Source organism: Etheostoma cragini, chromosome 15, assembly GCF_013103735.1.
Source record: "Etheostoma cragini isolate CJK2018 chromosome 15, CSU_Ecrag_1.0, whole genome shotgun sequence".
Lineage (NCBI taxonomy): Eukaryota > Metazoa > Chordata > Actinopteri > Perciformes > Percidae > Etheostoma > Etheostoma cragini.
In genome coordinates, this window is record NC_048421.1 from 19,718,287 (window position 1) to 19,745,342 (window position 27,056).

Genomic DNA, 27,056 nt, shown 5'->3' on the forward strand with positions numbered 1-27,056 from the left:
TAATGCAGTTTCTGTCAACTTTGAATGATGTGGCTTTTATGATGATGAGGATGATGATGATGATGCCAAAAAAGCACATTTACCTCCCACCCCAGAATGCTGTGCAGGCAAGCCAGACCCTCCTTTTGCAGCGTTGTAGAGGAAGCTCTGGCAAAGCGAGACTACTTAGACACCAATGCATGGGAAAATAGGGTCCAAGTTGGAAAATATACATGTTTATAATCAATATATGTTTTGTAAATTAGCACACATAATGCCTCATTTATTCATTCTTTACTTTGTAAATGGAAGAAATCAACCTGGGAGGTTTCACGGTGATATCTGTTAGTTAAAATATTTTCCCTTTTCACCTGGAGTGTCTCCCCTTCACATGGGCTGCAATGGGAAATTGGCATCACCAATTTCAGTATTTTTCAATACTTTCCACCACTTTGATCTCTTGGGACTTTCATATGTGATAGAGGGAACCTTTTATTAGACTAGATCAGTTGAAATAGTTTCTGTTGCAATCTGTGTGTGGTCATGTTGCATAATGCCTGTACTATTCTGTTTGTATCATGTACTGTATATGTGCGAGCACGCAGACACCAACAAAAGCATACGGAAAGGGACCGTTACCTAGTAAACATAGATGGAAACAATGGTGAACGCCAAATACTTGAAAAAGTCTGCTTTGCAAATGTTTTATGAGGAAGGAAATGTGTTTGTTAAACCTTGAGGACACAAAATGAGCAGGACTAACCATGTGGTGTAAATTAATCTTGATTTGTAAAATCAGTGGAGTGCCCCTTTTAACATGCTGATCTCAAAACAACAAAAGCGGTGCACTTTACCTTTTCTTTCTCACAATTTGCTTTCTTTGCGATCACGTTTACAGCCTCACAAAGCTGCTGGCGTGGCTTTAGACTCTCTGTCTTGTTCCTTTCTTTTTAATTAGCGCTGGTGGAAACGGATCGGAGGCCTAACCAACACCATGCTAAATACGAGCCTTAAGACATGTCTGTTCCATACAGCTTTGTGTTATGTTGAGGTGGGAAAGGGCAACAAGGAACTATATCTTAGATGCGGTAGGGTTTTTTCTCCTTTTGTTTAAAGTGTCAATTTATGAATTACAGCAGATTATTCTAAATAATTTATTGCTAAATGATACATAAAGGGTTGTGCTTTGCTCAAGTTTTGTTTCATGTTGCAAATGCAATGGGTGCAATCAATCTCAAGGAAATTAAGGGAAATGCATGTGTAGTATGGAGGTGATTTTTTACGTGAATTTGGCACTTCAGATTGGTACTCAATCTTTCACTTGCTTGTGTTAAATGTCAATAAAATATTATTTTTAATATTAGTTGTGTGCTTTACTTGGATAAACCAAAAACTGCAGGCAGTCAACATTATAGTGGATAATGTGAAAATAGATGTGTGGTTGACTAGAATGTTTAAATTGGATTACACACCTTTTTGTTGTTGAAAATCAGGGCCTTAGTATGACACCTCTGGACTGGAGCAGCTACAGTTTACAGCAATGTCACAAATTGTAATTTCATGTATGAAAAAGACATTGAATTAACACATTAACACACATTGTGTCATGACCGAAAGAACGAGATCCAGGGTACAAGCGGCTGAAATGGGTTTCCTCAGGAGGGGGGCTGGCGTCTCCCTTAGAGATAGAGAGAGAAGCTCAGTCATCCGAGAGGAGCTTGGAGTAGATAAGCGGATGAAGATGGATGGACATTGTGGGATAGAAAGTTTTTTAGTTCAGGCACGTGACAATAATGTTACAGATGTTTTTTTAATGATTCTTAAAATTAATCTTTATTTAAAAATCATCCCAATAAAATAAGAAGATTGACAATTTAAACATATTTATATTTATTCCTATGTTTTTTTCAGTTGGAAATCCGACACTTATTTCCCATTCTTTGAACGCAGCATGATTGCCGCTTGTTGCCTAGTGACCAGTAAAGCTGCGAGACATCCCAACGTGGGAATCCGGAGAGGGAAGTGGCGTCAAGCGAGAATCAATGCTAAATACAACATCCGGTCACAACCTTAAAATAAAAGCCTTACCGGTGTGAGAATTCCACAACAGGCCAGTGATGGAGACATTTAGGTAGTAGATCCAGTATAAATAAATATCGGCTAAGAATTTTATTGGATAGTATGTCTAGATGCTGGTTTGTTTGTGTTACAAAATATGGAATAAATGTCTCAAAAAGAGCCATAACTCTCCTCTTGAAACTTTGTCTTAAAGTTGTACTTAGAAGGATAATTCACTGTACTTCCGGTAAATGCTTTAGTTTTGACGCAGCCGCGGTTGCTGTTTTCTCTTGAACATTATTACATTCTACAAACAGCCACCGGGATTGCCGCTGCCAGTGGGATGCCGGACACAATTAATAGAGACAGACCAAAGCTACATTAATTTTTGTACTTTATCCAATATATTTTCGCTATTAATAGGACAGGGGTCGTCACACGCGGAGTAAGTTAGCTAGCGTTAAAATATAGCTTAACTGTCCTTAAACAGTTGTGTTCTCACCCAGAAAGAAAAATGTCGGAAGAGAACATTAGCTTGTTTGAGTTGTTGGATTTAGCCATCGGGACACCCCAGAGAGGAGCTGTGAACTTCAGCGCCCTACACGCCCTGCTCCACGCTGTCCTCGGGCAGCTGGATATTCGGGAGATAAAGACCCCGTTTAGGGACGCACACCCTGATGCTCTGGTGGGTTTCACCCCTCCCCAACTGGACCACGACGCAGAGGAGGAACAGCACCAGTTGGACGGGGACATTTCCACGGGGCAGCAGGAGCGGGAAGCCTCCTCCTCCTCACCCCCGACCCCCTCCTCCGGTCCCGCGGTGACCGACCAGTGGAGGCTGCAGTCCCGCATGCAGACCTGCGAGGACGGCATCGCCAAGGTGAGAGTAACGACTCATTCACTCAGTTAGCTAACTAGCTGAGAACCTTTTACTCTATGAAACAAGTCTTTTTTTATACATATTAACTGAACCCACTTACACAATTATACTCCAAAAATTGAAAGTGGACTTTTATGCATATGTTCCAAAAAAAAATGTAATCAGATTATCAATGTTACACACACACACACACACAAACACAAACACACACACACACACACACACACACACACACATATTCGGATGCTTTGGCCACATTGTTATTGAATCTTTCATGCCAATAAAGCCCCCCGCATTTAATTCAATTGTCAAAAAAATACAGCAGTGGACAAAAATAAAATATTGTAGAGTTTTTATCCCAATGGATAAATCCCATATACATCATCCATATATACTAACTGTTGCACACACAAAATGGAGTGCCCGTCATTGTAAAAACCTGAAGCACAAGCATCGACAACAAGAGTCCAGACCCAGATGCTCCAGACTGATAAACTCTCAGCACAATTCTATTTTTACTCAAATAGAATGATTTTAGGATTTACATCATACACTTTAAATTGGCAATCCTTAACAATTCAGTCCTGGTTCATTTTTAAAGATAATTTCTATATGAGTGAAAACAATAGAGTTCTACTGATAGTTTAGCAATGTGGATCCTAGAAACAGAATGAATCCCCAAATATGTCTATGGTCTGGACTCTGGAGTCTTGTCATTTCTTGTTATGATACATAAGCTTCAAGTTTTGAAATGGAGAAAAACTGGATTCCAGCATTTATTCCAGGAATTTCACTATTACCCCAGTTCGTAATAATGCAAATTAGACAGGGACTTATACAAGATTCTGATGGTGTGATAACCTTCAGGAAAAATAATACTGTTTCATGGTATTGCGTTATTGCAATTACAGCTTTAAAATGTATTATTTTTACGTCTGTGTAAAAAAACACATTTTTTTCTCTTTATTGAGCACAATGCATTTTATTTTGAAACACTGCACACTGGCAGGGAGAGGGATTTCTAAACTGCGCTTTCTGTCCTTGAAGACTCGTAAAAAAAAACAAAAAAAAAAGATCATACCTTAAACAGAAAAGTTTAGTGGTTTTGAAACTGTGACTTTTTCGGACCACGGAATACCTGAAACCAGTAACCGGCCCATGCCTAATGGAAATTTATAAATATTGCAATACTTTCATCCGTGGGCATTAGGCTTAATCACCGTTGTTTACCTCCTTCAGCTAGTGACCTATATTTATCTCAATGAAAATCTTCAACCCACTGATCGTATACTGTAATATTATTTAAACATATCTTAACACAACTTTGACCAGTAAATATGAGGGCAGAATCAGTCAGTTTGTGAGGATTATGAGAGTGTGTTCATAATGTCGCCTCCAGCAGTGATTCCCAACCTGTTTGATCTGAGGTCAGCCCTGGCAAATGAACTTGTGTTGGCCTTTTTGTCCCAATGGATGTTCCAGAACATATACCACTATTTATTATATTAAAGTGGATATTGTTTCATTTGAAATGTTTGTCATTTTGAGTTTGGTTTGGTCAGCAATTTTATATAGCTATTTTAATAATTTATTACTTAATTACTTTTACTGTTTAAACTACTTTTAGCTAATCATTCAAACTGTTGAGTCATTACTTTCAGCTAGTTAATTCTTCCATTTATTCATTAGTTTGAGCTAAACGACTCTGTGCTCGCTTGCTAACTAGTTTTCGCACCTGACTAATCTGAAATACATACTGTATTATTTCAAATAATGTGTTTATTGTTCACAGGAGACAATTCCATCACAATTTTCTAGAGCCTAAGGTGACAACAGTCAATTACACAATTACCTTAAAGTAAGAACACTGTAAAGTAATGTTTACCATTTAAAAAGCTGGAAGCTTCTGTTAGTCAGAATTTTTGTTTGAAAAATAATTTAAATCATTAATCAATTATCCAGTGTTGGGAGAAATATTCAGATCTTTTACCTAAGTAAATTGCCTAATACCACACTGTAAAAAAAACTTTGTTACAAGTAAAAGTCCTGTATTGAAAATGTTACTTAAAAGTATGCAAGTATCATCAGGGAAAATCTACTTAAAGTACTCAATGCAGAAAAATCCTCACGTTTTAGAGACTGGAAACCATCCAAACAGTAATGTGTTTAATGGTCCAATTGTTTTAGCTGGGTGTGTAGGCCGATATATCGGTGGGTAGTTTAATCTATATTACAACATTGTATTATTTAAACTAATTATGTTTTGTGTGCAAAAAAGTTTCATTTGTAGCGTAACTAGTAACTAAAGCTGTCAGATGAATGTAGTGGAGTAAAAAGGACAGTATTACTCTCTGAAGTGTCGCCGAGTAGAAGTAGAAAGTGGCATGAGTTACATTCCACCACTGCAGTTATCAGAATAGTAGCTTGCTAGCTTGCTAATTCTCTGTTGATCTGTTGATGTTGATTTGCAGCTCCGCACTAGATTATCGCCTGATAGGACACAGTTACACACCATGTTAAGACGTACTGATCGTCCTGGTTAACACACTAGTCACACGCTGTTGCCTAGTGTTGAAATGTGCAGCCGTGATGCACTAGTGGCCACACCCCAAGCAGTGATGTCACAACAGGCATTTTGCATTTGTCTGATGATGAAACCCCGGCTGTGATGTCACTGATCAGGGATGAAACATGCATCAAAATGCTAACCCAGGTGAAGCAGCAAAGCGCCTCTCCAATGGGATTTAGTGTTGTAATTCAGCCTTATCTGCTCACCCTTTTTGTTTGGTTAAATAACATTTTCTTTAAAGACTGAAAGACACATGAGGCAGCAGCTCTTATTCTTCTCATCCGTGGCTGACGTGCTGCGGTGAACTTTTCAGCGTGGTATTAATCTGTTGATGACAGCACAGGACAATAGGAGATGGGCGCCACCCTGACATCTCAAATGACCCCCGTGTTACTCTGTTCAGGTTTCTGTCAGGCAAGGCCACCTCCAAACTCGGGATAGAAAGAGGGCAGGATCTTCAGTATTTGGCAAATTGTCGGCTTTTATCTTAAAAAGACAAAGACTTTAGGAATTACGGCAGTCGGATTGGTGTTAAATAGCGCTGCGTCTTTCAGAAAAGTCTCAAGGAAAAATTGCTCTTAACACATGATTGTTGATTATTCCGTAAGTGCTAGACCTGTGCAGGGATCACTTGTCGTTGGCTTGTAGTTTTTTCTTTTCTTTTTCTTTGTTTGTCTATTTTGTGTCTATGGTAAATTGAGTTTTTGGTTTGTATATTATTTGTTGTATGTTAATGTTATTGGGGCCCCTCCGAAAAGCTTGTAGTAGCATATTTGGGGTTTCCCATTTCACACGGTCAACATCTGATCATTGTACCTTCTTGAATTGTGTTGAATTGTGAAATCCTACAATCCTACAAACAATCATTGAAATGTATATTATAAAAATATTCAATGAAAATTAGAATAATGATACAAAAATGGTCATTCCCTCCATAAAATAATCCATCAATTAGATATTTTCCTGAGCCCAAGGCGGAGGTGTTCTTTGGGACATTGTCCAGACCTGTTGTCACCTTTTCCTACACCCCACCCCTTCCCCCCCTCCTCGTCTTCTCCGTCTGTGTGATAGGGGGTAATTTGCCCCCTGCGGAAAGGACTCTGGTTGTCAGGGGATGAATAGCTGTCAGACGAAAAGCAGGACATCGGGCAGGAGCAGGTGCAGCTCGTCTGAATCATTCATGTCCTCTCTCTGAGGGCATCATCCGGGTCAGCTGCCGTATCCGCTGACTTAACTATGATGAGGTGACCCGGCCAGACTCATCCACCAGCGTCTTCCCTCTGAAGGCAGAACAGACATTACTACAGGGTAGCCACATGTCAGGTGGGTCAGGCTGGATGTCACGGTTCACCCATTAACCTGTCAGAGTATTTGTTTTCATAAAACGTTAAAATGTTGACTGTGGAATAGGGCTAGGCAATATAAAGAAAATCAAATATCACAATATTTTTAATGAAATACCACTATCAATATTGTAGGGTTGACTTTTGGTGTTTTTACAAAATATTTACAATTGCGACTTGTGATAAATGTAGACATAATGATGAAGTGGGTAAAGGCAATGAATTACATGAACCAAATGCAAACGCATCAAAATGATTTATTGATTTTATTCAGGAATTCTGTCATGTAAACCCGAAAATACAAATAAAAAAAGTCATTAAAATCATGACCTCAAGTGTCATTATGGAACAAACAACACAAGCACAACATGTTGGTCTGTACAGTTGTGCTGTTAGTTACATGTAGTTGGCTGCTAGCATGCAGCCTGACGTCTGACCCCCCCCCCTCCCCCCCGATATGAAATACCAAGCTCCTAGCAACATACATCATACATTGCAAAAAGCTTTGTTTACAGGTAAAACTGCAGTAATCCCGGGATATTTCCCTACCCAGTCCTACCTGTACCTGCAGAGACGTTTTTGCTTTTTATCTGTTCATCGAGTCCAGGGACACCAGTCGGAGCCTGCATTTAAAAAAATGAATGACTGAAAAATAGCAATGCGTGTTATCAAAATTCATGCCTAAGTACAATCACCATAAACTGTTTTAATGTTCTATCAGACTTTAACTATTAGAGAGTCCGCTCTTCAGACTTTGCTCTAAATATTGGGACAATTAAGGCCGGATTCGGGATTTGGAACAACTGCTTCGATTTTGGGATTGTCTTGAATTTTTCGGGACGTCGGGTCACCCTACAATATTATGATATCCAAAATCTAGTCTCATATCACAACATGGATATAATATTGATATATTGCCCAGACTGAGTGGTGTTTGTGGATCAAAGTGCACCAACAGCGAGCCCCGGTTAATAGCTGACTGTTGGAACTGAGGCAGCTTGAAGAGGAATGGAGATAAAGTTTAAGGCTACTTCCCTGCGTTACGACTGCTGCCCAGGAGGTCATTATTCTGTCCCTGTTTGTTTGTTAGTAAGCAGAATATCTATAAAGCTTGAAAACAGAACTTGGTGGATAGGCAGGCTGTGGGCCACGAAACATGGGCCTTATCCAGGGGCCCTTATCTTTAAAGTAATTTTAAATCGTTTCAGTATTTTCCAATTGTAATTTATTCCAATGTTTAGCCATCACACCATATAATGTATCCTTTTGTTTAGAGCTGAAATGAGAATTCTTCAGTCAATCGTCATGGAAGAATCAACTATTTTAAAAAGCAATAATGAATCAAATGCTTTTAAGTTTGGACTGTTGGACGGACGGAGAAAAACAATTTTTCAGACTTTTTGTTGATGATATGATGTGATAGGTATTTTATTTTATTTTAAATTATTGCGTGAAAGACAAATCTATTAATTGAGAAAATAATTGGCATATGAATCAATAATGAAAATAATTAACTGGAGCCCTATTACTGTGTAATGTCAAGTGCCAACGTCCTTCAACATGGTGTAAAACAAACCTCAGTTCTCTCAGTTCTGACTTATTAAAACTAGCCATGAAGGGACACTTGGAGAAGGGAAGTGTTGAGAATATCATGTGGAGGAAAGCAAAGTGTTATTTTGACAGCCAGCAGATGATGGCATCAGGATTCATGTCCTCGACCTTGTCCAGCTCATTTTCCTCTGTGAATCCTCTGCACAGCCCTTTTTTACTGTGACATATGGGCATTTTACATTATTATATACTTAAAAAGTTCACAGCCCACCTCTACAAACACTAAACCAATATATATATATATATATTTTTAATACACATTTTAATACTTAAACTATATAGATTTTTAATTTTAGAATTTGTATCAGGTATATTTCACACTTTACTAGTATTTATTACACACTAGCCTTTTAAGCACAGCCTTAAGAGTATGTCACACTGGATTTCACTAAGCTTATTGTTTGTTCTTGTGACAAAAACACTACTAACTGGGTCTGTTGCCACCTCGGAAATTGGCTCTTAAAATGATTCCTGGTTTTAGGTTACACTCGCACAGAAACCTTTAAACTAAATCTGGTGACGTTTTTAAACCTTAGGCTGAGAACTATCACTTGCTTCTGGGATAATGTCAACAATTATAACGATGATGACAGAGACACAGACCATTTTTAGAGAATTCATTAAAAAAAAGAAAAGAAAACGTGTATTAGAGTCCCGGTCAGTAAAAGGTCACACATGAGTCATGTAGTGTGACGGCACTTATTAACATAACTGTTAGTGATTCATGCTGCCGATGAAGATTGTAGCGCTCTGGGGGGGTCGCTATGCATCACTTCATGTCCGGGCACATTCGACACAAGTTAAACACAGACTCACATGCAGCTCAGGAATGTGCTTTGTTTCAGTTGGAACACACACACACACACACACACACACACACACACACACACACACACATTTACTCAGCTAACGAACCCGTACAACCTCACTGGAGTTTAAATAACCTGGTTAAAGAAGGGATCACCAGCCGGGGATACACATGTGGAAAAATGCAGCAGATGGATTGTGCTTTGTCAGCATCTATTCAGGTCCTGTCTGTTGTCATTGGGGTCAAAGGTCAGATGGATGTTTAGTCAGATTCCTGAAACATTTTTTTTTTGCTCTCTCAAAAAAAAAGTTCTGCTCTCAAAGGAACCTCAGATTTTATCCCACAAATCTAATTTAAATTTTATTGCTAATGATTGCTTTTTTAAGTGTCTGTCTGTTGTTATTCTGCAGGCCATGAAGCTCATACAGGAGGTCCGAAGCCAAAATCTGAAGAATTGGAAGAAAGACAGAAATAAAAAGATGAAAGAAGAGACGGAGGAAGAGACGGAGGAAGAGATGAAGGAAGAGATAGAAGACGAGACGGAGGATAAGACGGAGGAAGAGATGAAGGAAGAAATGGAAGACGAGACGGAGGATGAGACGGAGGAAGACATGACGGAAGAGATCAAGAAAGAGACGAAGGAGCTTCGCCTTCAGATGAAGGTGAGACTTTAATTATTTAATAATGGAGGAACAGGTACACAATCATTACTAAGATTCAGCTACTGATCAAATATTCCTCTCACCACCGTGGTTAGAGTAAAAAGTATTTCAGATATGATGAAACTGGAATAATTAGTTTGTGAGGGAAGAGAGAGACAATAATCTTGGGTTATGTAGGGAGATTTAAGAGTTATTCTTCTAAAACTAAGATAAATAAGTTAATTGATAGATGATTAAACAACAATCCAAATATTTCTTTTCTAAATCAAGCACAAAAGCAAAACATCCTCCATAACCAGCATTTTTTTTTTTTCCATGTTGAAGAACAATTACAAACAATTACGAACAATACACTGAGACAAAGAACGTGTCCCAGGGCCAACAAAAAAGAAAAAAAAGAAAAAAATAATAATAATTAAACAGATACACACACTTGAACGGACACACACAGACAGACACAAGACAAGGGACCAATCACCTGCGCAAGTTAGAGGTCTGGGCTGTACCTCACAGAGTCGACGATGCACTGCCACGTGTCCAGAGTCTTCCCCGGGCGAAACCAGCTTTCTTAAAGATCCCATGTCATGAAAATTTCACTTTATGAGGTTTTTTTAACATTGATATAAGTTCCCCCAGCCTGCCTATGGTCTCCCAGTGGCTAGAAATGGAGATATGTGTAAACCGAGGCCTGGTTATCCTGATTTGCCTTTGAGAAAATGAAAGCTCAGATTGGTTCATCTGGAATCTTGCTCCTTATGAGGTCATAAGGGGCAAGGTTACCTCCTCTTTCTCTGCTTTGCCCGCCCATAGAATTTGGCCCACCCATGACAGAAAGACATCATGGCTTTCAAACGAGCAAAGTGGCAATTGGTCAAGGACACACTTGCAAGTGGTCTAGGCCACACCCCCAGCCTCCCCCTTGCCCCCCCTCTCTCCTCCTGAAAAGCTACAGACTCAGAAATGGCACAAACTAAAGAAAGCTCATTGTGGGACTGAGTCTAGTGGCCGTTATTCTGCATCAAGTCAGAATTTTGGGAGAGATTTCAGATACAGTATTAGGAGGCCACTAAGGTCTATATTAAAGAGACTTCAGATACAGTATTAGGAGGCCACTAAGGTCTTTATTAAAGAGACTTCAGATACAGTATTAGGAGGCCACTAAGGTCTATATTAAAGAGACTCCAGATACAGTATTAGGAGGCCACTAAGGTCTCTATTAAAGAGACTCCAGATACAGTATTAGGGGATCACTAAGGTCTATATAAAAGAGACTTCAGATACAGTATTAGGGGACCACTGAGGTCTATATAAAAGAGACTTCAGATACAGTATTAGGGGACCACTAAGGTCTCTATAAAAGCACCATGTCCCATGTCATGGGACCTTTAATGGTGAGGGTCGGCTGGTTTTTGGATTTTGGACTGTTGGACAAAACAAGAGTCACCTTGGGAATCAGGACATTTTTTACAATTTTTTGACATTTTACATTTGACTAAATGATGAATAAATTAATCCAGGAAGTAATCTGCAGATGATTAATTAACGAAGTTAATAATAGTTAGCTGCCGCATTAATACATTGTGGAACGGGTCCATGTATCAAGTCACTGTTCCTCTATCCTGCAGGCTGCAACCTGTTGAGATCCTTGAACACATTAAAACGTGTCTTCTTGAAGACATTAAACATTTGCTCATCATGTTTTCCAAAGAAATTATAGCCTAATACAAAGTAGAAATGCTGTATAAATTTTTGTTGGTAGACACCTCATAGTTGGATGAAAATAACATGTGCATCCTTAATAAAAAAACAACAAAACTGCCCTTAACTGCCTTATCTTATATTCATTTTTTAATATATTTTTTTTGTGTTACACGTTTGCGTATTTTAAGAGAATATTGACTGTAATTAAAACAAAATAGATTAAGTAAAATTGTACAGAGGAGATAAGCCTGAGAGAATGTTTAGTTTAGTGCTACACAGGAAGAACTGAATTTGACTCAGATGTATATGTAGAGAGATTTTATTGATTAAGTATGAGTAATATTGATTGGAGGGAAATGCCAGTACTTTGAAAAGTGAGGGGTCGCATGTTTCCCCGACCCAAAGTGGAAACACTCAGTACACAATAGGGTTTTCCTCTCTCTGTCGTGTCCAGATGGTTGGTGTTCCATCAGGGACGGCCTCAGATATGGAGAAGTGCTGCCGCCGTGTGGACGCTCTGGAGAAAAGTGTGGTAAGATGTGCTGCAACAACATGAAATCAACTTCAATCTCTACTGTTCTTACATTTACTATTTAAACGGTTGGCTGCATCTCTTCTCAATTTTCAAAAGTTGTTACAAAAACCTATTTTTTCCCTAGAAATGCTGATTAAAGCTTGTCCATCTCCTCTGTTCTCACTGTGACAGAGGTCTGTGAGGAACACACTTCAGAAGTATCCGGACCCAAAGGAGCTCAGTCAGTGTGTGACCTGGGACGACATGAAGTCCACTCTGCTCAGCGAGAGAGAAAACCTGCAGAAGGTGAGATCCAAAGGTGCTTTTAGGAGTGTCATAAAAAAAGAAAATTCCATTTGGCCCGGGATAGGAAACCCCTAGTCTATATCCTTGACGTTCCACGTCTTGAATTGCTCCGTTGCAAACGGAAGATCCGTCAGATTTCACTCATTAAGGTCGGATATCCGTTACCTTGGGCTACCTTTGTGCTGGTATTTTAATCTCTGGTGGATTTCTGAGTACTATTGTTAACTGCTCCTCAGATCTCTTCAAGATAAATCCAGACAGCTAGCTAGACTGTCTGTCCAATCTGAGATTTCTGTTGCACGACTAAAACAAACTATTGCAGCGGCTTCGTGGCTTTTCCCGGTGCTTAGCACCCCCCAATACGTTTGTGATTGGTTTAAAGAAATGCCAATAAAACAGAACACGTTTTTCTCCCATTTTGGAAGGCTATGTGGAGTAGCCAGACCTTTTTTTCCAGCGCTGTGGAGGAGGGTCTGGCAAAAGGAGACCAACCTTTGACCTGACTCTGCGTTAGAAATATTTCTCACATGGTAAAAGGTGAATAGGGATGCTAAATCTGAAATCAGCATTCAAAATGCCTCATTTTGTAAAACTGTGACTCTTCAGAGACCAGCCTCGACATTCACCACCAGCATTGTTGGTTCAGTAGCTGAAGCTGGTGTCAGCCCGGGGCCTTTCTGGGACTAATCTTATACCCCGTTTACACAGTCATGGTTATTACACAGACAATTCCCTTTGTTTGTGCCCTTTGTTTACATGCAAACTGAGAATTTGCCTCTTAAAACATTTTTTTCTAAAAACCTCTGGCCGGAGTGGAGATTTTGGAAACATTAATTTGCATGTAAACTGAGACAAACAGAGGTTCAAGCAGCCGAAGAAGAGAGGAGAGAGGGAGTGATTCGTTGCTGTTGTGGATATTTTTGGGATTCTGATTGGCTAACGTGGGCTTGAGCTTCTCGTTACACTTCCATCAACAGGTTTGGCATGCGCCATCAGTTTCTGATTTAACATTAACCTTGTAACTGAAAGTAAACTTAAATTCCTGTTAACATTTTAAGAATCTATCATTACATTTGCATGATTATTTTAAGAATTATGCATGACTGACATTTTCAAAATAAACATTTATCGGCCCTGAACAACCACACAGGTGTTTTCATTTAACCTAGCTGATTAGACCTCTTCCCAGGCCTCTGTGTGTGTGTGTGTGTGTGTATAGACTGACTGATTGACATCTTCCTAAACCTCTTGTTAGCTCTGTTGCCCCTGTTAGGGCAGACAAATGACTCAAAACAATGCTCACATGCTCATACAGTGTCTTGAGAAGGTTTACACACCTATGCTAAAGTTGATTGCAAAGAGGAATTAAAAAAACATCTTTTGGAAATTTATCTTAAGGCCTTTATTCAAATAAATTCTGAAAATCCAACATTTTAAGGACACCAATTTTCTTTGTGAATGAATAATGTATTGTAAATAAATAAATGTTCTTCCTTAAAATACAGGGGGCATAAGTATACACACTCCTATGTGAAATTCCCATAGAAGCAGTTACATTGTTATTATTGAAGGGCAGTTATTTCATAGATCAGCATACTATGCATCTTGATAAAGTGCCCCTGGCCTTTGGAATTAAAATAGCCCCCCCATCATCACATACCCTTCACCTTACATATAGATAGGCATGGGGAACGTTTCATAACATAGTCTCTCAATAAAAATGAAACCAGTTATTAGGCTAACTGAAATAACACCATGCCTATCTCTATGTATGGTGAAGGAGATGTGATGATGTGGGGTTAGTTTAATTTCTAAACTTTTCCTAATTTTTTTTTAATTAAAGCCTTAAGGTCAATTTCCCAAAAATGTTTTTTATTCCTCTTTTTAATCAACTTAACGTGATGGGAGCTCAGGGCCCGTCACCGGGACGTAAACTCGGCGTTTTTCGGAAGTGCTGACTTCTCTCATAAATTGCAAGCATTAAACCGTCATAAACATGCTCATGCCATACATCATTTGAAAGCTTAACATCTCCTGATTCCATCGAGCCCACACACGAAGCAATAAGGTGACTCACAACGGTTATAATCATGTTCTGAAGTAAAGAAACACAGAAAGATTTGAGTCTAATCGAGTGTGTGTTTCCTACCTGTCTCCTCGTGTATTTAATCACAGCGGTGAAAAATCGACAAAAACCTTAATTTCCTACTTCGAAAACACCCTAAGGTATTAGAATATCCAAGCCTTGTAATCCATAATTATCTGGTCCCTTCACAATCTTGTAGTTTCAGGCCAAGTTTTGACGTAGAGAAATCTAGATAGTGCATCATTTCTCATTTTTTTATCGATTGTAACAATTTCCCTGTGCGGGCTAGAAATCAAATCGACACACCATTAGAATCTGTCGCTTCTGCAGAGTCCAATGAACCTTGTTCCCAGCCAATAGCATCAGCCTATCAAGAGATATCCTTAAGCTAAGCCAACGATATTGCACAGTCGCCATTGGGCCCACCTGGGAAAGATTGACAGTGGAGCCCACGAATTCGAAGATAAGGTCATTAAACTGGCATCCCTGTGTAGCCAATAAGAAGACGAGTTGATTGATACCAAACATGGCCAACAAAAACTATTCCTGTGATCTCTTACAGCTGTCTGAAGGCAAAAATATGGCCTTCTGATGGCATTTCAACATTTCATGAAATTATGATTACTTATTTCTATAAATCTATGTATGTACTTCTTTCAGACATATCTGTGAGTGATGTGGATGTGTTTTTGTATTTCAGAAGTTTTGTATTTAGCACTTTTCTGGCTTTTTTAGAAATAAGAAATAAGACAAACGCACAGACATATCTGTAGAAATACATTCATATAAAATCCATTTTATTACTCATTTTTTTCTGGATTTTTTCTGTTCTAAATTGAGACATGTGGCTAGAGTACTATTGTAGTATATAGCCCATGTAATATGCTTACAGTAGTGTTTTTTATTAATTTTTCAGATGATTTACTTGGACGGAAATAGAGATTCTGTGTTCTAACCTCTGTAGCTCTGTGTCAGTAAGGCCTTGTGTCACACTGCCACTAGAAACAACAAGTTGAGAGTGTTAACTTCCCAATGAACTCAGGGTCATCCCAGAGGGCCAAAGCATGTGGAAACTGCAGCACTTTTTTAAGGACAAAAATGTAGGCGAGAAAATCATATATTTTCAAGTGTCTCTAACGTTAAGCATGGTTGTGTAAACTTTGTTAAGCCACTGTATGAACATTGAACAATTATTTGGTCAGTGTTTCATTTTATGTAGATCTCAAATCATGACAATTTTATTGCTTATTCAGATTTGTGAATTTGCAAGATATTGTGTTATTATTAGTATATATATATATATATATTATTTGTTTTTAACCAACAACAGAAGGATATGAACACACTTAGATCAAAATCTATTAAATTAACAGTAACCTTAAATGACATGCAACATGTAGATTGTCTTTCTTTATTTTTTACAGGAGCTTGTAAATTCAGGGGTTGTTGATCCAGCCGCATACGGACCTTTCAACAGCCACTTTACTGCTGTAAGAACTGCGCCTTCTCATACAAGCACGCCCTGCTCCCCCCACCCTGTCCAGGATATTGGCAGGACAGAAGCTCCTAGTCCTCTTTCCATTGCTCAACAGATTTCAACAGACATCCTGAAGGCCACGGAGCCTCCTTCAATGCCGTCAGCGCCACCACAGCATCCTGCAGCAGGCCCGACAGCTGCCGGTGCGCCCCTGGCTCCGAAGGCCAGCGGCTCAGAGACGGCGGAGTCACTGACGAGCATCGGCAAATTTACGGAGGGGTTTGGCAAGCTAGAAGCTCGTGTTGCTGCTCTGGAAGAAGATAAGGTGGACCAGTCACAGCTGATGCACCTTAAAAAGCTCATCACTAACCATGGTAACTTCATACTACCTGGTTATGCTCCTGTAGTTATCTAAAATTGTATTAGTGTTGACTGACTTAAAGGATCTTAGCATGTTTTTCTCAGTCAGATTCTCACCCTAAACAATAAGGTTGTACACAAGTTTAACACTTATTTTAAATTAAGAGAGTTCTGTGTTTTTTGGTCTGTGTATATAAAAAAGGAAAAGAAAACCATATATGGAAGAATAACTCGTATACTTACAAACATACCATGCTACAAGCTAACTAAGCTAAATCTCATGTATACAGTGCACAACTATGACAAAGTTTTTGTCTTGTAGAAGGTGTATCTGTTACTTCACTGACTTGTACTCATGATGTCATATTGTACATGTAGACTCCCAGGATGCATTGAATAACCTGATGGATCAACTGAACCAGCAGCAGAATGAAATAGACAGCCTGATAAGGGACCGGGAGAAGGTGAGTAAGAGGCAGCAAAATACCATCCAGAGGGGATTCCTGCTTTCTTAAAACTCAACATCAGCACCAAACGCCTCAGTATCACATACACACATATTCTCTGGTTCTGGTTGTGATATAATGTGTCTGTCCAAAGCTGGACATGTCAATGAACGTAACCGGCTACGACAAAGAAAGCCCCTCAGAGGCAGCTTCAGGGAGCGAGGAGTCAGACAGCAAAGCCTCTCATGAGCTCAGACATCAAATATACTACCTCAGGTAAAGACAGGTGGAGACACACAGGGAGAGGGATCAATCTCCAGAATATATATCTACAGTAACACAGGAGTTTTTAGAATAACATCCCAGCCACAGTTAAAAAAACGGTTTACACATTTTCTTTTATAGCGACCTTAAAAACTTAAGCACGCGGGAAACATGCATAAGAGTTTTTAAGAACACTGAAGTGAATGTTCACAGTTGCCGGTAACAGAAATAGACCTATCTGTCGGTTGCTCTACAGAGTTTTTAAGTTTCAAAGTCTCCGTTGTAATGTCATGTACTGTATAGTTACAAAAGTATTTGATCAGAGATTATTTACACGCAATTTTCTTTGTATTTCTTCAAACTAATGAAATACTTTGTGTTCCAATTGAATAGTGGAGAAAAACGCGTAGTTGCCCGTCATCAGTGCAGTTAATTTGTCACATTATAAAAACTGAACTTTAAAGTCACACTTTAACTGAGAGTTTTGAGAGATTTGTTCCTCAGGTATGTGCGTGTGAGCATTACTTGAATATTGGGTCTCTCTCCACACTTGTTTCCGTTGGTCTGTGTTCATGTTCGTACCCTCATGTCCAGGAAGTCTTTGCAGAAGCTGGAGGACGACATGAAGCAGCTAAAGGCTAGACAGGCATCATCTATGGAGAGAGCAAAAGACCGACACCTACAAGATCAGGTCAGACAGGAGGACAAGCTGCTGAGAGACCGTTGAGGGGAGTCAGTCAACAAGGACACACAGGGTTATTTTTTTAACGGGAAGACCCATCTACTGTTCTCAGTCAAACCTGCTTCACTTACAGCAGCAGCAACTTAGAGCTCTAGTTCTTTATATACATTTTTAAATACTGCTGTTGCTTGCCTACAAATGGCAACTTCCATATGTTTTCACCTGCAAGTTTAAACTGCTGCTGCTGTTACTTTACTTTCATACATGTGGTGCAGCATGGCCTTTGTAAACCTGGTCTGACAATGAGTAAAAAGCCCTGTCCTGTGTAGAATCTGCAGCCTGCCAAACCTAGAAAAGTTTGAGTTACAAGCCATCATATTAACATATATAAAGTTTTAATAAAAGCCCAGTATGAGGCGGCCATATATTAGTCTAATCTGAGTTCTCTGCCCTCTGACCTCAGCTTGACGACCTGCGAGGCATGTTGCAGGACATGATGCAGTCCTTGACCTGTCAGCTGTCCGATGCTGGGCTGGATGAGAGCAGGGATAGCCAGGGCATCGGTCAGAGTAAAGATCAGAGATCAGACTTGACCACCAGCACAGTGAACATGGGCAGGAAGCTCAGCCTTCTGTTCCAGCACTATGAGCAGCTGCAGGACACAGTGAACAGCCTTCTCCAACAGCAGACTGGAGGCAGAGCAGAGCCACTGAAGGACATAGAGGCAAGCTAAATCTGTAGCATAAGGCCGTTCGGTTCACCAAAGGCAGGTGTGTGTGTATGCAGAGCCGATTCTTGCCATCAACTGTCAGGAACAAATTACTGTAATGATCTCTGGACTGTCGACAAATGCTATACGCTCTGGAAGTGATACATTTAACCCATTTTGGGCCAAATACCGCTAGCTACTTTACATCTATTTTCCATCCCTGTTTATCCTCTCCAGGTTGGCAGGGTAGATCCAAACTCAGCATGCGCCTCCGAGAAGTGGGGTGTACCCTGGTCAGGTCAACAGTCTATCTACCTAACCTGTTAACTTTGGACTTTTCTATTACAGACTTTAGATCAACAGTTTTAAAAAGGATCAGAATTGATGCAGCAGGATCAGAAATATCCAGTTTTTTTATTCCACACTATATTATTCCCTGTCAAAACCTGGTGCCTACATTACATTACATTACATTTGACTCCCCTGTCAGTTGGGTTTGGAGATTGGGGCTCATTATGCTATCAGCAGCCTGCAGCCTGCAGCAGAGATGAGAAGGGGGGTACAGACATCCGGCAAGAAAAATTATTTTTAACCCCCCACAGTACTTTTAAATTCTTTTTCAAAGTTGTAGTCTTCAACCAATGCTGACTCATGTGACATCACATGAGGACATTTGTCACACAGCTCCTTCTGGAGACACAAAATGTTTTATACTACTTTTATCTTTAAGCACATTTATTTTCTTAGCATTTTTTGCATAATCATTTTTGTCACATAGATAGGGTCAGGTGGAAAGTTGCCTTCACCAAAATCACAAACATAGGTGTGGGGATTCAGTTTTGCCAAACCGTGGCTGACAGAAAGACCTGTTGTTTTGGATGAAGACATAGATTTTTGAACTCCAGAAATCCAAACAATTGGTATAATACTCAATTCCAACGCTGAACTTTAAGCATACATGTAGACTCGGATGAGGACTGGACATCAGTTCGGACTGTCCCAGGTGAGAATCGCTGAGGTCGTTAGTCCACATGTGAGACATCTTCAACAAGTCCAGTTGCCTTTGCTTCAGCACTTTGACCAATGACCCAAACACACACACATGTACATGTAAACTCAGTTTAAAGGAACCAAAAAAATACAATTCAAATTACAGAAATGTGATATCTTGTAATGTAACAATGTGAAATGTGTTTGAAAGACAGTTTTTTAAATATAAAAGTTGGTTAAGAAGTGGTTTATGATATGAATTTGCCTTTCAATTAATAGGACAGGAATTAGTGTGTGATGTATAACTTTGTGTGTGCAAATCTGCGTGCATGTGTGCGTGCTTGTGTGTATGTGTGTGTGTGTGCATTTGTGCGTGTGCGTGGATCAGGACATGCAGCTGGTGAACGATGTGCAGAAGGTGATCCTGCACCTTCAAGCAGAGTGTCAAAAGCTGCATGAAACCACCAGATGTCTGCACGAGGACAACAGACAGAAACAAAGCCACATAGAGGTAAACAACAACTTTCTGCATGTTTTTTCTTTGTCTTTGTCTCTTTTATTAACGCTACGTTGTTTCAATTGACTCACGATTTTTGTCAGATACTGTAGTAACTTTTCAAAATGTAAATAAATGTCCAACTAATTGGTTTGACAGTGTAATATAATACCTTTTGAAATAATCAATTACCACATCCTTGTATTACTTTAAACATATTTGTTGTAATAATGATATTGATACTGAAAATATTATCATCCCTCATTATATTATTTTTTTGTCCACTCAACACCAAATATAGTTGGTTTCTATCTGACCTTTGACCCTTGAAATTCCTGTAAAAGTAAAATTAGCCAATAATTATTGTTAAATATTACTGTTCTTGTTTCCACAGGAGCTTTACAAGACGACAGAGGAGCTGGAGGAGAAGAAGGCCGACAAGGAGATGGTTGCGAGTGAAATTGTAAGTAACTGACTAAAGGGTCTGCCTTTATATCCTGCTTTTCCTGAACCTCTTGTTGTCTCCTCACACCTGAAGAAAGCAGATAAATTTGCTCTGGAGAGCAAAGTGAGCCGTCTGCAATTTGACTCTGTGACAGAGCAACTCAACGCCATGTTCCACGAGCTGCTGAACAAGGTGACAGGTCATGAGCAGGACTGGTACAAAGTGGTCAACAAACTCTCTACCGAAATGGAGCGTAAGGTGAATATCTGAGCAATTGAACACTATTCTATCTGTGACACCCCCAATGATACATGTGAGGGTTTGTATTTGTGATTGTCTGTGACGTTTGACTTCTGATCTCTCTGCAGTTGAATAGGATGGAGTTGGACTCTGTGAAGGATCAGCTGGAAAATCGCTGGAAGAACATCCACGAGAAGCTGCAGGCTCAGGGGGCACCAGAGCACGAAGATGCTGCTGGTATCAGAAAGTAAGTGGTAACATCACTCTAAGAGAGGGAAAAAGGGATCAGTGGAAGAGTTCTGTGTTGCACTAGCTAAAAAAGATGTGTCTTGAGGTGTTTTTTAAAAGTTTCCACAGAATCCAAATCTCTCAAGGCTAAAGGTAGAGAGTTCCAGAGCCTTGGAGCCACCACAGAAGAAGATCCATCATCGCTGGATTTAAAACGCGTTCTGGGGACAGTTAAAAGGTCTTGGTCGGAAGACCTTAGAGAGCATCCAGAAGTGTGGGCATGTAATAGATCCTGGATGTAAGCGGGAGCTTGACCATGCAAGGCTCTATAAGTAGTAATTCAAATTTAAAAATACACTCTAAAACCTACGGGAAGCCAATGAAGAGCCTTAAGCACCGGAGTAATGTGTAATCTCCTGCTGGTCTTAGACAAAAGTCTTGCTGCTGCATTCTGTACAACTTGCAATTTGTCCATGGATGATTTGTTTAAACAAGTGTACAGTGTACACAAGTGAAGAAATAAAAGCATTAACAAGCATCTCCATCACTTTCAATTTCACATGACTGTTAAAACACACAGATTTGTCAAAAATGACTCCCAGTTTCGCACAACATTACAGTCAGAGAGTGATAGAGCCACAATGGCCTGCCTGGGTTATGCTGTCTGGGGCAAAAATCTTAACCTCAGTTTTATCTAAACTTAATTGCAAAAAATTGTCAGTCATCCATTTGTTAATGGAGGCTAAACAAGTGTGCAACAAGGACAGTTTGTCTAGCCTATCAGGGCTAAAAGATAAATATAATTGGATGTCATCATCTTAACAATGGTAAGATATTTCCTCAAAACTACCAATAATCTTTCCAAGAGGAAGCAAATACAGACTGAACAGCAGGGGGCCGAGCACAGAACCTTGGGGCACACCACAAGACAAGAGGAGCAGACTCTGACATATACGTTCCTATGGACATAGCAAAACTCCTGTCTGAAAGATAGGAAGAAAACCATTCAAGAGCTGATGCATTGACGCCTACAGTTCTTTTCAGTCTATCAATCAGAGTGCAGTGGTCAACAGTATCAAATGCTGCACTGAGATCTAGTGGGACCAGCACAGAACATTAACCCCCATCAGCAGCCATCAAAATATCATTAGAGACTTTAAAGAGAGTAGTCCCAGTCGCTCGCATGTGTGTGTGCTGGTAACTCTGGACTCCGCAGTTGGACTGGCACTCGTGCGGGCGCACGCCTGCACACATGTGCGGAGTCCAACTTTCTAAGAAACTACCAGCTGATTTCAACCTATTGATGTACTAAATCAGGTTGCACTATTGAAACCATAGAAACTTAAGTGATGCATTAATAGGAAAAATCTTTTGCGCCATCTAATCAAGCAGTCAACCTTGTACTACTTTGAAATACACAAGGTTATAGCCAATTATTTGTCAAAGTAGGCATAACCTTTTTTTTTATTTCTGTCCGCAGGCATGGAGAAATTAGGCCTACACGATTCATTCTTAAAAAATTGCATTCACGATTCTCACACACCCCTGTTCACGATCTCATTTTTAAATAACTTAGATTTTTTTTTTTCTTCTTTATTTCGAAGAAACTCCCATTTCCCTGTCATTGTGGTTTTTTTTCCAGACAACTCGTGGATAGATTTCACTGCCTCTCTTGTGACCGACCTGTTGTCATGCACACCCCTGGACAGTGAGTCAATACTGAATACTGTGACTATTAATTATATTATTGTATCTACACACAGGATATGAATTCAGAGTTATATATTTGCTCTTTATTTTCACTGTCTGTTTTCTAAATTATTCCTCAGATTCAAAAATAAATTGACATCATACACTACAGTATCACTTGTTCTCTAAACTCATCTGCTTTTTTGTATTTTTATGACAATAAAAGGCATCTGGTGAAGCAGCCGTCCACTCCTGGATTCCCCTCACACAAGTCCATCAGGCCGTTTACTGTTTACGCTCTGGAGCAGTTTCGACAGCACTACAGGAGGTGAGACCCGCAGAGTTACTGCAGTCTACCTGCTCTCACTTTATCTACTGTGTCCTCTGTTCACCAGCAGGGAGTGCAAGAGTCCTAAAGTAATTATTTAAACACACAGGACCATAAAGACATGTTTTATGTCATATACTGTAGGTGTACGCTCAATGTAAAAACACTGTACGTCTCATCTTTCAGACATTCAGAGCATATGTTAATTTCTCAGTACCTGATCTATTGTAAGCTGGTGTTGCCGTCTCAGTCTGAAACCAGGGTCCAACCGCTACAACTTTGTGGTAGCTGGCAGGAGAAGGGAGCAGCTCCAGAAGAGCCATGCTGTGATGTGCAGACAGATAGAGAGCATACAGAGGAAACACTGGGACAGTACCCCCAGCTACGGCACAGCGGGCGACAGCCTGATCCAAAACCAGCCGGGAGTCCTGCAGTGAGTCAGGGACAGGGCAGAGGACAGGGGAAAGGGTATGGTAGGGGGCAGGGGAGAGGGCAGGGGGAGAGGATAGGGGAAAGGGCAGGGGGAGAGGTCAGGGAAGAAGACGGGAGAGGAAAGGGGGAGAGGAAGAGTCACTCTATTAGATGTTTGAGTCTGTAGTCCTATTTAGACGAGATTTGTGTGATTTCAATATCACTTGCACTGGTTGAAATCTCTCTGCAATGTAACACTCCTGCAGATACCAATCTATTTCTTTTTACTGTTAAAGCAGTCTAATGGCACTGAGAGGAAGTAAGCTTAATGCTTAGGATAATATGACACTTTATAAAAGCAGAAAACATGAAAATTAATCAGGATATAATATAAAATAATAAATTTAGTGTATAATAAGAGCATAAGAAACAGCATTTACAACAATACAAACAGTGACTAGAAATAACTAGTTGCGTATTAAAGCAACATTAGAGAACTTAGAGAAATGTTTCAGTGGTTCATCAACTTGTAACAGGGTAAACAGCACTTCTGCATTCGCTTTGCGGCTCTCTGCAAGTTTGCCAGATCGGGTAGCAGATCTGCAGTTCCAATGAGAAAATATTGCGACAATATCCCCTTCCAACCTGTAGGGGGGCCGAAGCAGGAAAGGTTACTAGTGTTGCTTTAATTGCAGGAATGTAAAACAGCAGTTCTTCTCATTCCTATTGATCCAAATTTGAAAGTCTACATCCCTGGGAACAGACTTTAAAAAAGAGATGCTGCAGACTCACAGTTTTTCTGTTCTCTCATGTCATGTTTCTGTCTGACCGAGCAGCGAGCGGATCTCTGAAATGACAGACTACGGTCACTTGGCTGCGTCGCGGAGCTGCGGGGGGAGTCACACGGTTACCTTGGCAGGCCAGCGACGCCCCGTCCTGCAGTTCATGAAGCACAACCCCCAGACAGAGGTGGACGCTGTGATTCCGGTACTGATAAGAGTTTATCCACATTTTAATCAGAGCATGCCAGTATCTAGATATGCTATATATATACTGTCCAAAACCGTCTCAGGGAAGCTCATCTGCATGCTCGTCGTCCAGGTCCAGCTGATATCCCAAAGCGTCTTTTTTTTTTTTTTACTGAATGGTTTTTGGACCCCCAGCATAATTATTGGCCTGTGCAATAATTATGCTGCCTAATCAGAATCTTCATCCTTTGATGGATTTTCTCGGCAAAGGAGAAGTGCCAAGACTAACACCGATTTTAGAACAATATTTGAGAGAAGTAAGACTTGTGTGTGCATAAAATAAGTCTTAGATTGCAATCTGTGTACCTACATTTGATAATTTAACTACACAAAGCTGATGATACTTCTGTACTTTGACTGCAATAAGATTGTGAATACAGGACTCTTAATTGGATATTTATATTCCCATTTGGGATCCGAGTATTTCCATTTTTTTTTTTCACCCAACGGGAATTCTTCCCAATAAAACTATTGACTATATATCAGATGTTACCGGCTGCCTCTTGTCCATTAACTGCTCTCTCTCTCTTTCTGCGTCTGTGTGTGTGTGTTTTGACTGTTTAGTCGGAGGAGGTTGATATCATTGGACTGGACGGGCATATTTACAAAGGTCGCCTGAATGCATCTACCATCAGAAATACAGAAACTAAACTACCTACAATCTCTACCAAAGACGGTAAATGTATTCTATTAAAGAAGACTTACTTTATTAATCCTGCAAGTGGAAATGAAATTTAACCCTACCTCTATTAAAAATATTACTAACATTATTTATAACTATATTCTATTTTACCATCTTATTATATGATAACCCAATGTGTTGATGGCTCTTTCGGCCTTGAACCCACTACACTGAAAATAACAGTCTGGATAGTTTGTGTGAAACATGAAGCTCTCACAGTCTTTGTTGTTGAACATGATTCACGAGAGCTAATATTATTCAGTGTATTTGGGCCGTGAGCTAAAGATTTCCAGGTGAGAAACAGCTGGTAGGGTTTGTGGTTCTTGCTGTTAACCCTCGTTACATGTTGCCCTGTTCCTTTGATGGCTGCAGGCGTGTGCAAAACCAAAGACAAGGCAAGGTGCTCCCCGTCCCTCAAACCGGCTTCTTCTCCAGAGGTGGGACACAGCCCTCCGGTTTATCCACCCCACAGTGCCAAGAGTGCCCAGTGCAGCCGCTCAAGTGAGACACACAAACACACACACACACACACACAGACACACACACACACACACACACACACACACACAGTTCAGAGTGTTGTGATACTTGTCTGAACAAGTCACCTTCCTGAACTGATTCCTGCATTTTCATCACAAAAGACAATAGTCTCACCGAGCGGGTACCACTTAGTGTGCTCTTTTTTTCCTGTCTGAGCTTTACATTGACAATTCTGGACAAATGTTGCCTCCAAATCAGGTTTATTGCCAAGTAGTTTTTTTCCACATACAAGGAATTGGACTTGGTGTTTTGATGCATAACAAATAAAATACCAAAATATAAAATCAACTAAAAGGGCACTCAGAGAGTACATACCTCCGCCATGGCCTAATGCCCTATGTCACAGTGTTAACCAAAGTGAAAAGTAATTTGTGACAAACAAACGAACAGAAAACATAACCTTAAGTAATTGGTAATAAAAATATGTGCAAGAATATGTAAGATATATTTGTTGTTGGGATATTTCAATCTGGATCAAAGTGGTGGAACAATGCCTCTAGCAAGAGAAAATACAAATTTTAAGAATATAAAACAGCTGCCTCTGTTGGGATTGAAGGGCTAGTTGTGGAGGATTTACGCCATCTTTGCCGTATTGGGTGTATAATTAAACCCACCTGTGTGGGAAGTATACATTGTAATTGCCTGTGCACACGCTGAGGAAGGACACTGCCCGAAACGGCCACTGTGTGGCAATAAACTGTCAAATCGGAGTGCTGTCCTAATAGCTTTATTTATGAATATAAAATAGAAAAGTATAAATTTAAAACATCAGATCAAGCCAAAGATAGAGTCACCTAATGTATAGTTCTAAGACAGCATTTTGTGTGTATGTCTTTGTCCATTTGAAGCAACATCAATGTCCAAACTCAAAGCGGAGATGTGTCATTGTAAAGGTGCTCGCATTTCACACACACCCACACTGACACACACCCTAATACAACTCACCTGAACCCCCTCCTCCCTTTCTCTGTGTCCAGCCTCCAGCAGCTCCGGGCGGGACTGGCCCGTGTCGGCTCTGGGCTGCACGTCTATGCTCGGCTCTGTCTCTCCGGCCTCAGCTGCAGCGGTGAGCCTGAACTTAGAGCCTGCTTCTGAGCAGCTGCTCAACATGTAAGGGCCACCACTCAGCTCTGCTGGTTTTCATATGGAATTAACCTGCTTTAATCCATTTTGTTTGTGTACTTTTATTGATTTGTTGCTTATTGTTGTAATGTTTTTTTTTTTTGCACTACGTGTCCCATAAATCCCCTGTCAAACACTAAATCCAGAACTGTGACTTCTCTTTGGATTTGTTTTTGCCCATATTATGAAAAAAAACTTTTTGGCAATTAAGGGTGTTATTTTGTGTCTCTGGTGCTTCTGCACGCATACAAATTTGGAAAATCTCCACTCTGGCTGGAGGTTTTAGAAAGACTCGTTTTCAGAGATGAATTCTCTGTTTGCGTGTAAACCATAGACCGTTAATATAAATGGACAGAGCATGAGTGACGTCACCCATTGGTTTGTGGAGATCAGAAATGAGTC

General features: G+C 40.1%; 1 protein-coding gene and 1 long non-coding RNA gene across 4 annotated transcripts; one reads left to right on the top strand and one right to left on the bottom strand.

Moving 5' to 3' along the window:
- Window positions 1-289: 289 nt before the first annotated feature.
- LOC117958503 lies at window positions 290-18,059 on the bottom strand. Its single transcript, XR_004659742.1, has 3 exons — window positions 18,048-18,059; window positions 8,992-8,994; window positions 290-468 (listed from the first exon to the last, which is right to left on the bottom strand). It is a non-coding gene; the product is annotated as an uncharacterized LOC117958503 (long non-coding RNA).
- On the top strand, window positions 2,309-26,698 carry LOC117958492 (glutamine-rich protein 2). Of its 3 annotated transcripts, XM_034894925.1 has the most exons (20): window positions 2,309-2,917; window positions 9,659-9,910; window positions 12,066-12,143; window positions 12,318-12,431; window positions 15,942-16,368; window positions 16,733-16,818; window positions 16,955-17,076; window positions 17,659-17,755; window positions 18,210-18,470; window positions 19,834-19,956; window positions 20,336-20,404; window positions 20,480-20,644; window positions 20,755-20,873; window positions 22,497-22,562; window positions 22,770-22,871; window positions 23,122-23,304; window positions 24,119-24,269; window positions 24,875-24,986; window positions 25,365-25,493; window positions 26,510-26,698. In XM_034894925.1, exons 1-20 carry the CDS (start codon window positions 2,552-2,554, stop codon window positions 26,644-26,646), a joined length of 3,159 nt encoding a protein of 1,052 aa, XP_034750816.1. In that variant the 5' UTR covers window positions 2,309-2,551; the 3' UTR covers window positions 26,647-26,698. The 3 variants fall into 3 exon arrangements, with proteins under 3 accessions (XP_034750816.1, XP_034750818.1, XP_034750819.1); XM_034894927.1 differs by lacking the exon at window positions 23,122-23,304; XM_034894928.1 differs by lacking the exons at window positions 16,955-17,076; window positions 17,659-17,755; window positions 18,210-18,470.
- The last annotated feature ends 358 nt before the right edge of the window (window positions 26,699-27,056 follow it).

Excerpts from the sequence above, each read along its gene's own strand:
- LOC117958492 (XM_034894925.1), top strand. The coding sequence starts at position 2,552 with ATGTCGGAAGAGAACATTAGCTTGTTTGAGTTGTTGGATTTAGCCATC. Across the intron at positions 18,471-19,833 it reads AGCCACTGAAGGACATAGAG|GACATGCAGCTGGTGAACGA; the intron begins GCAAGCTAAATC and ends TGCGTGGATCAG. Across the intron at positions 22,563-22,769 it reads GTCATGCACACCCCTGGACA|GCATCTGGTGAAGCAGCCGT; the intron begins GTGAGTCAATAC and ends TGACAATAAAAG.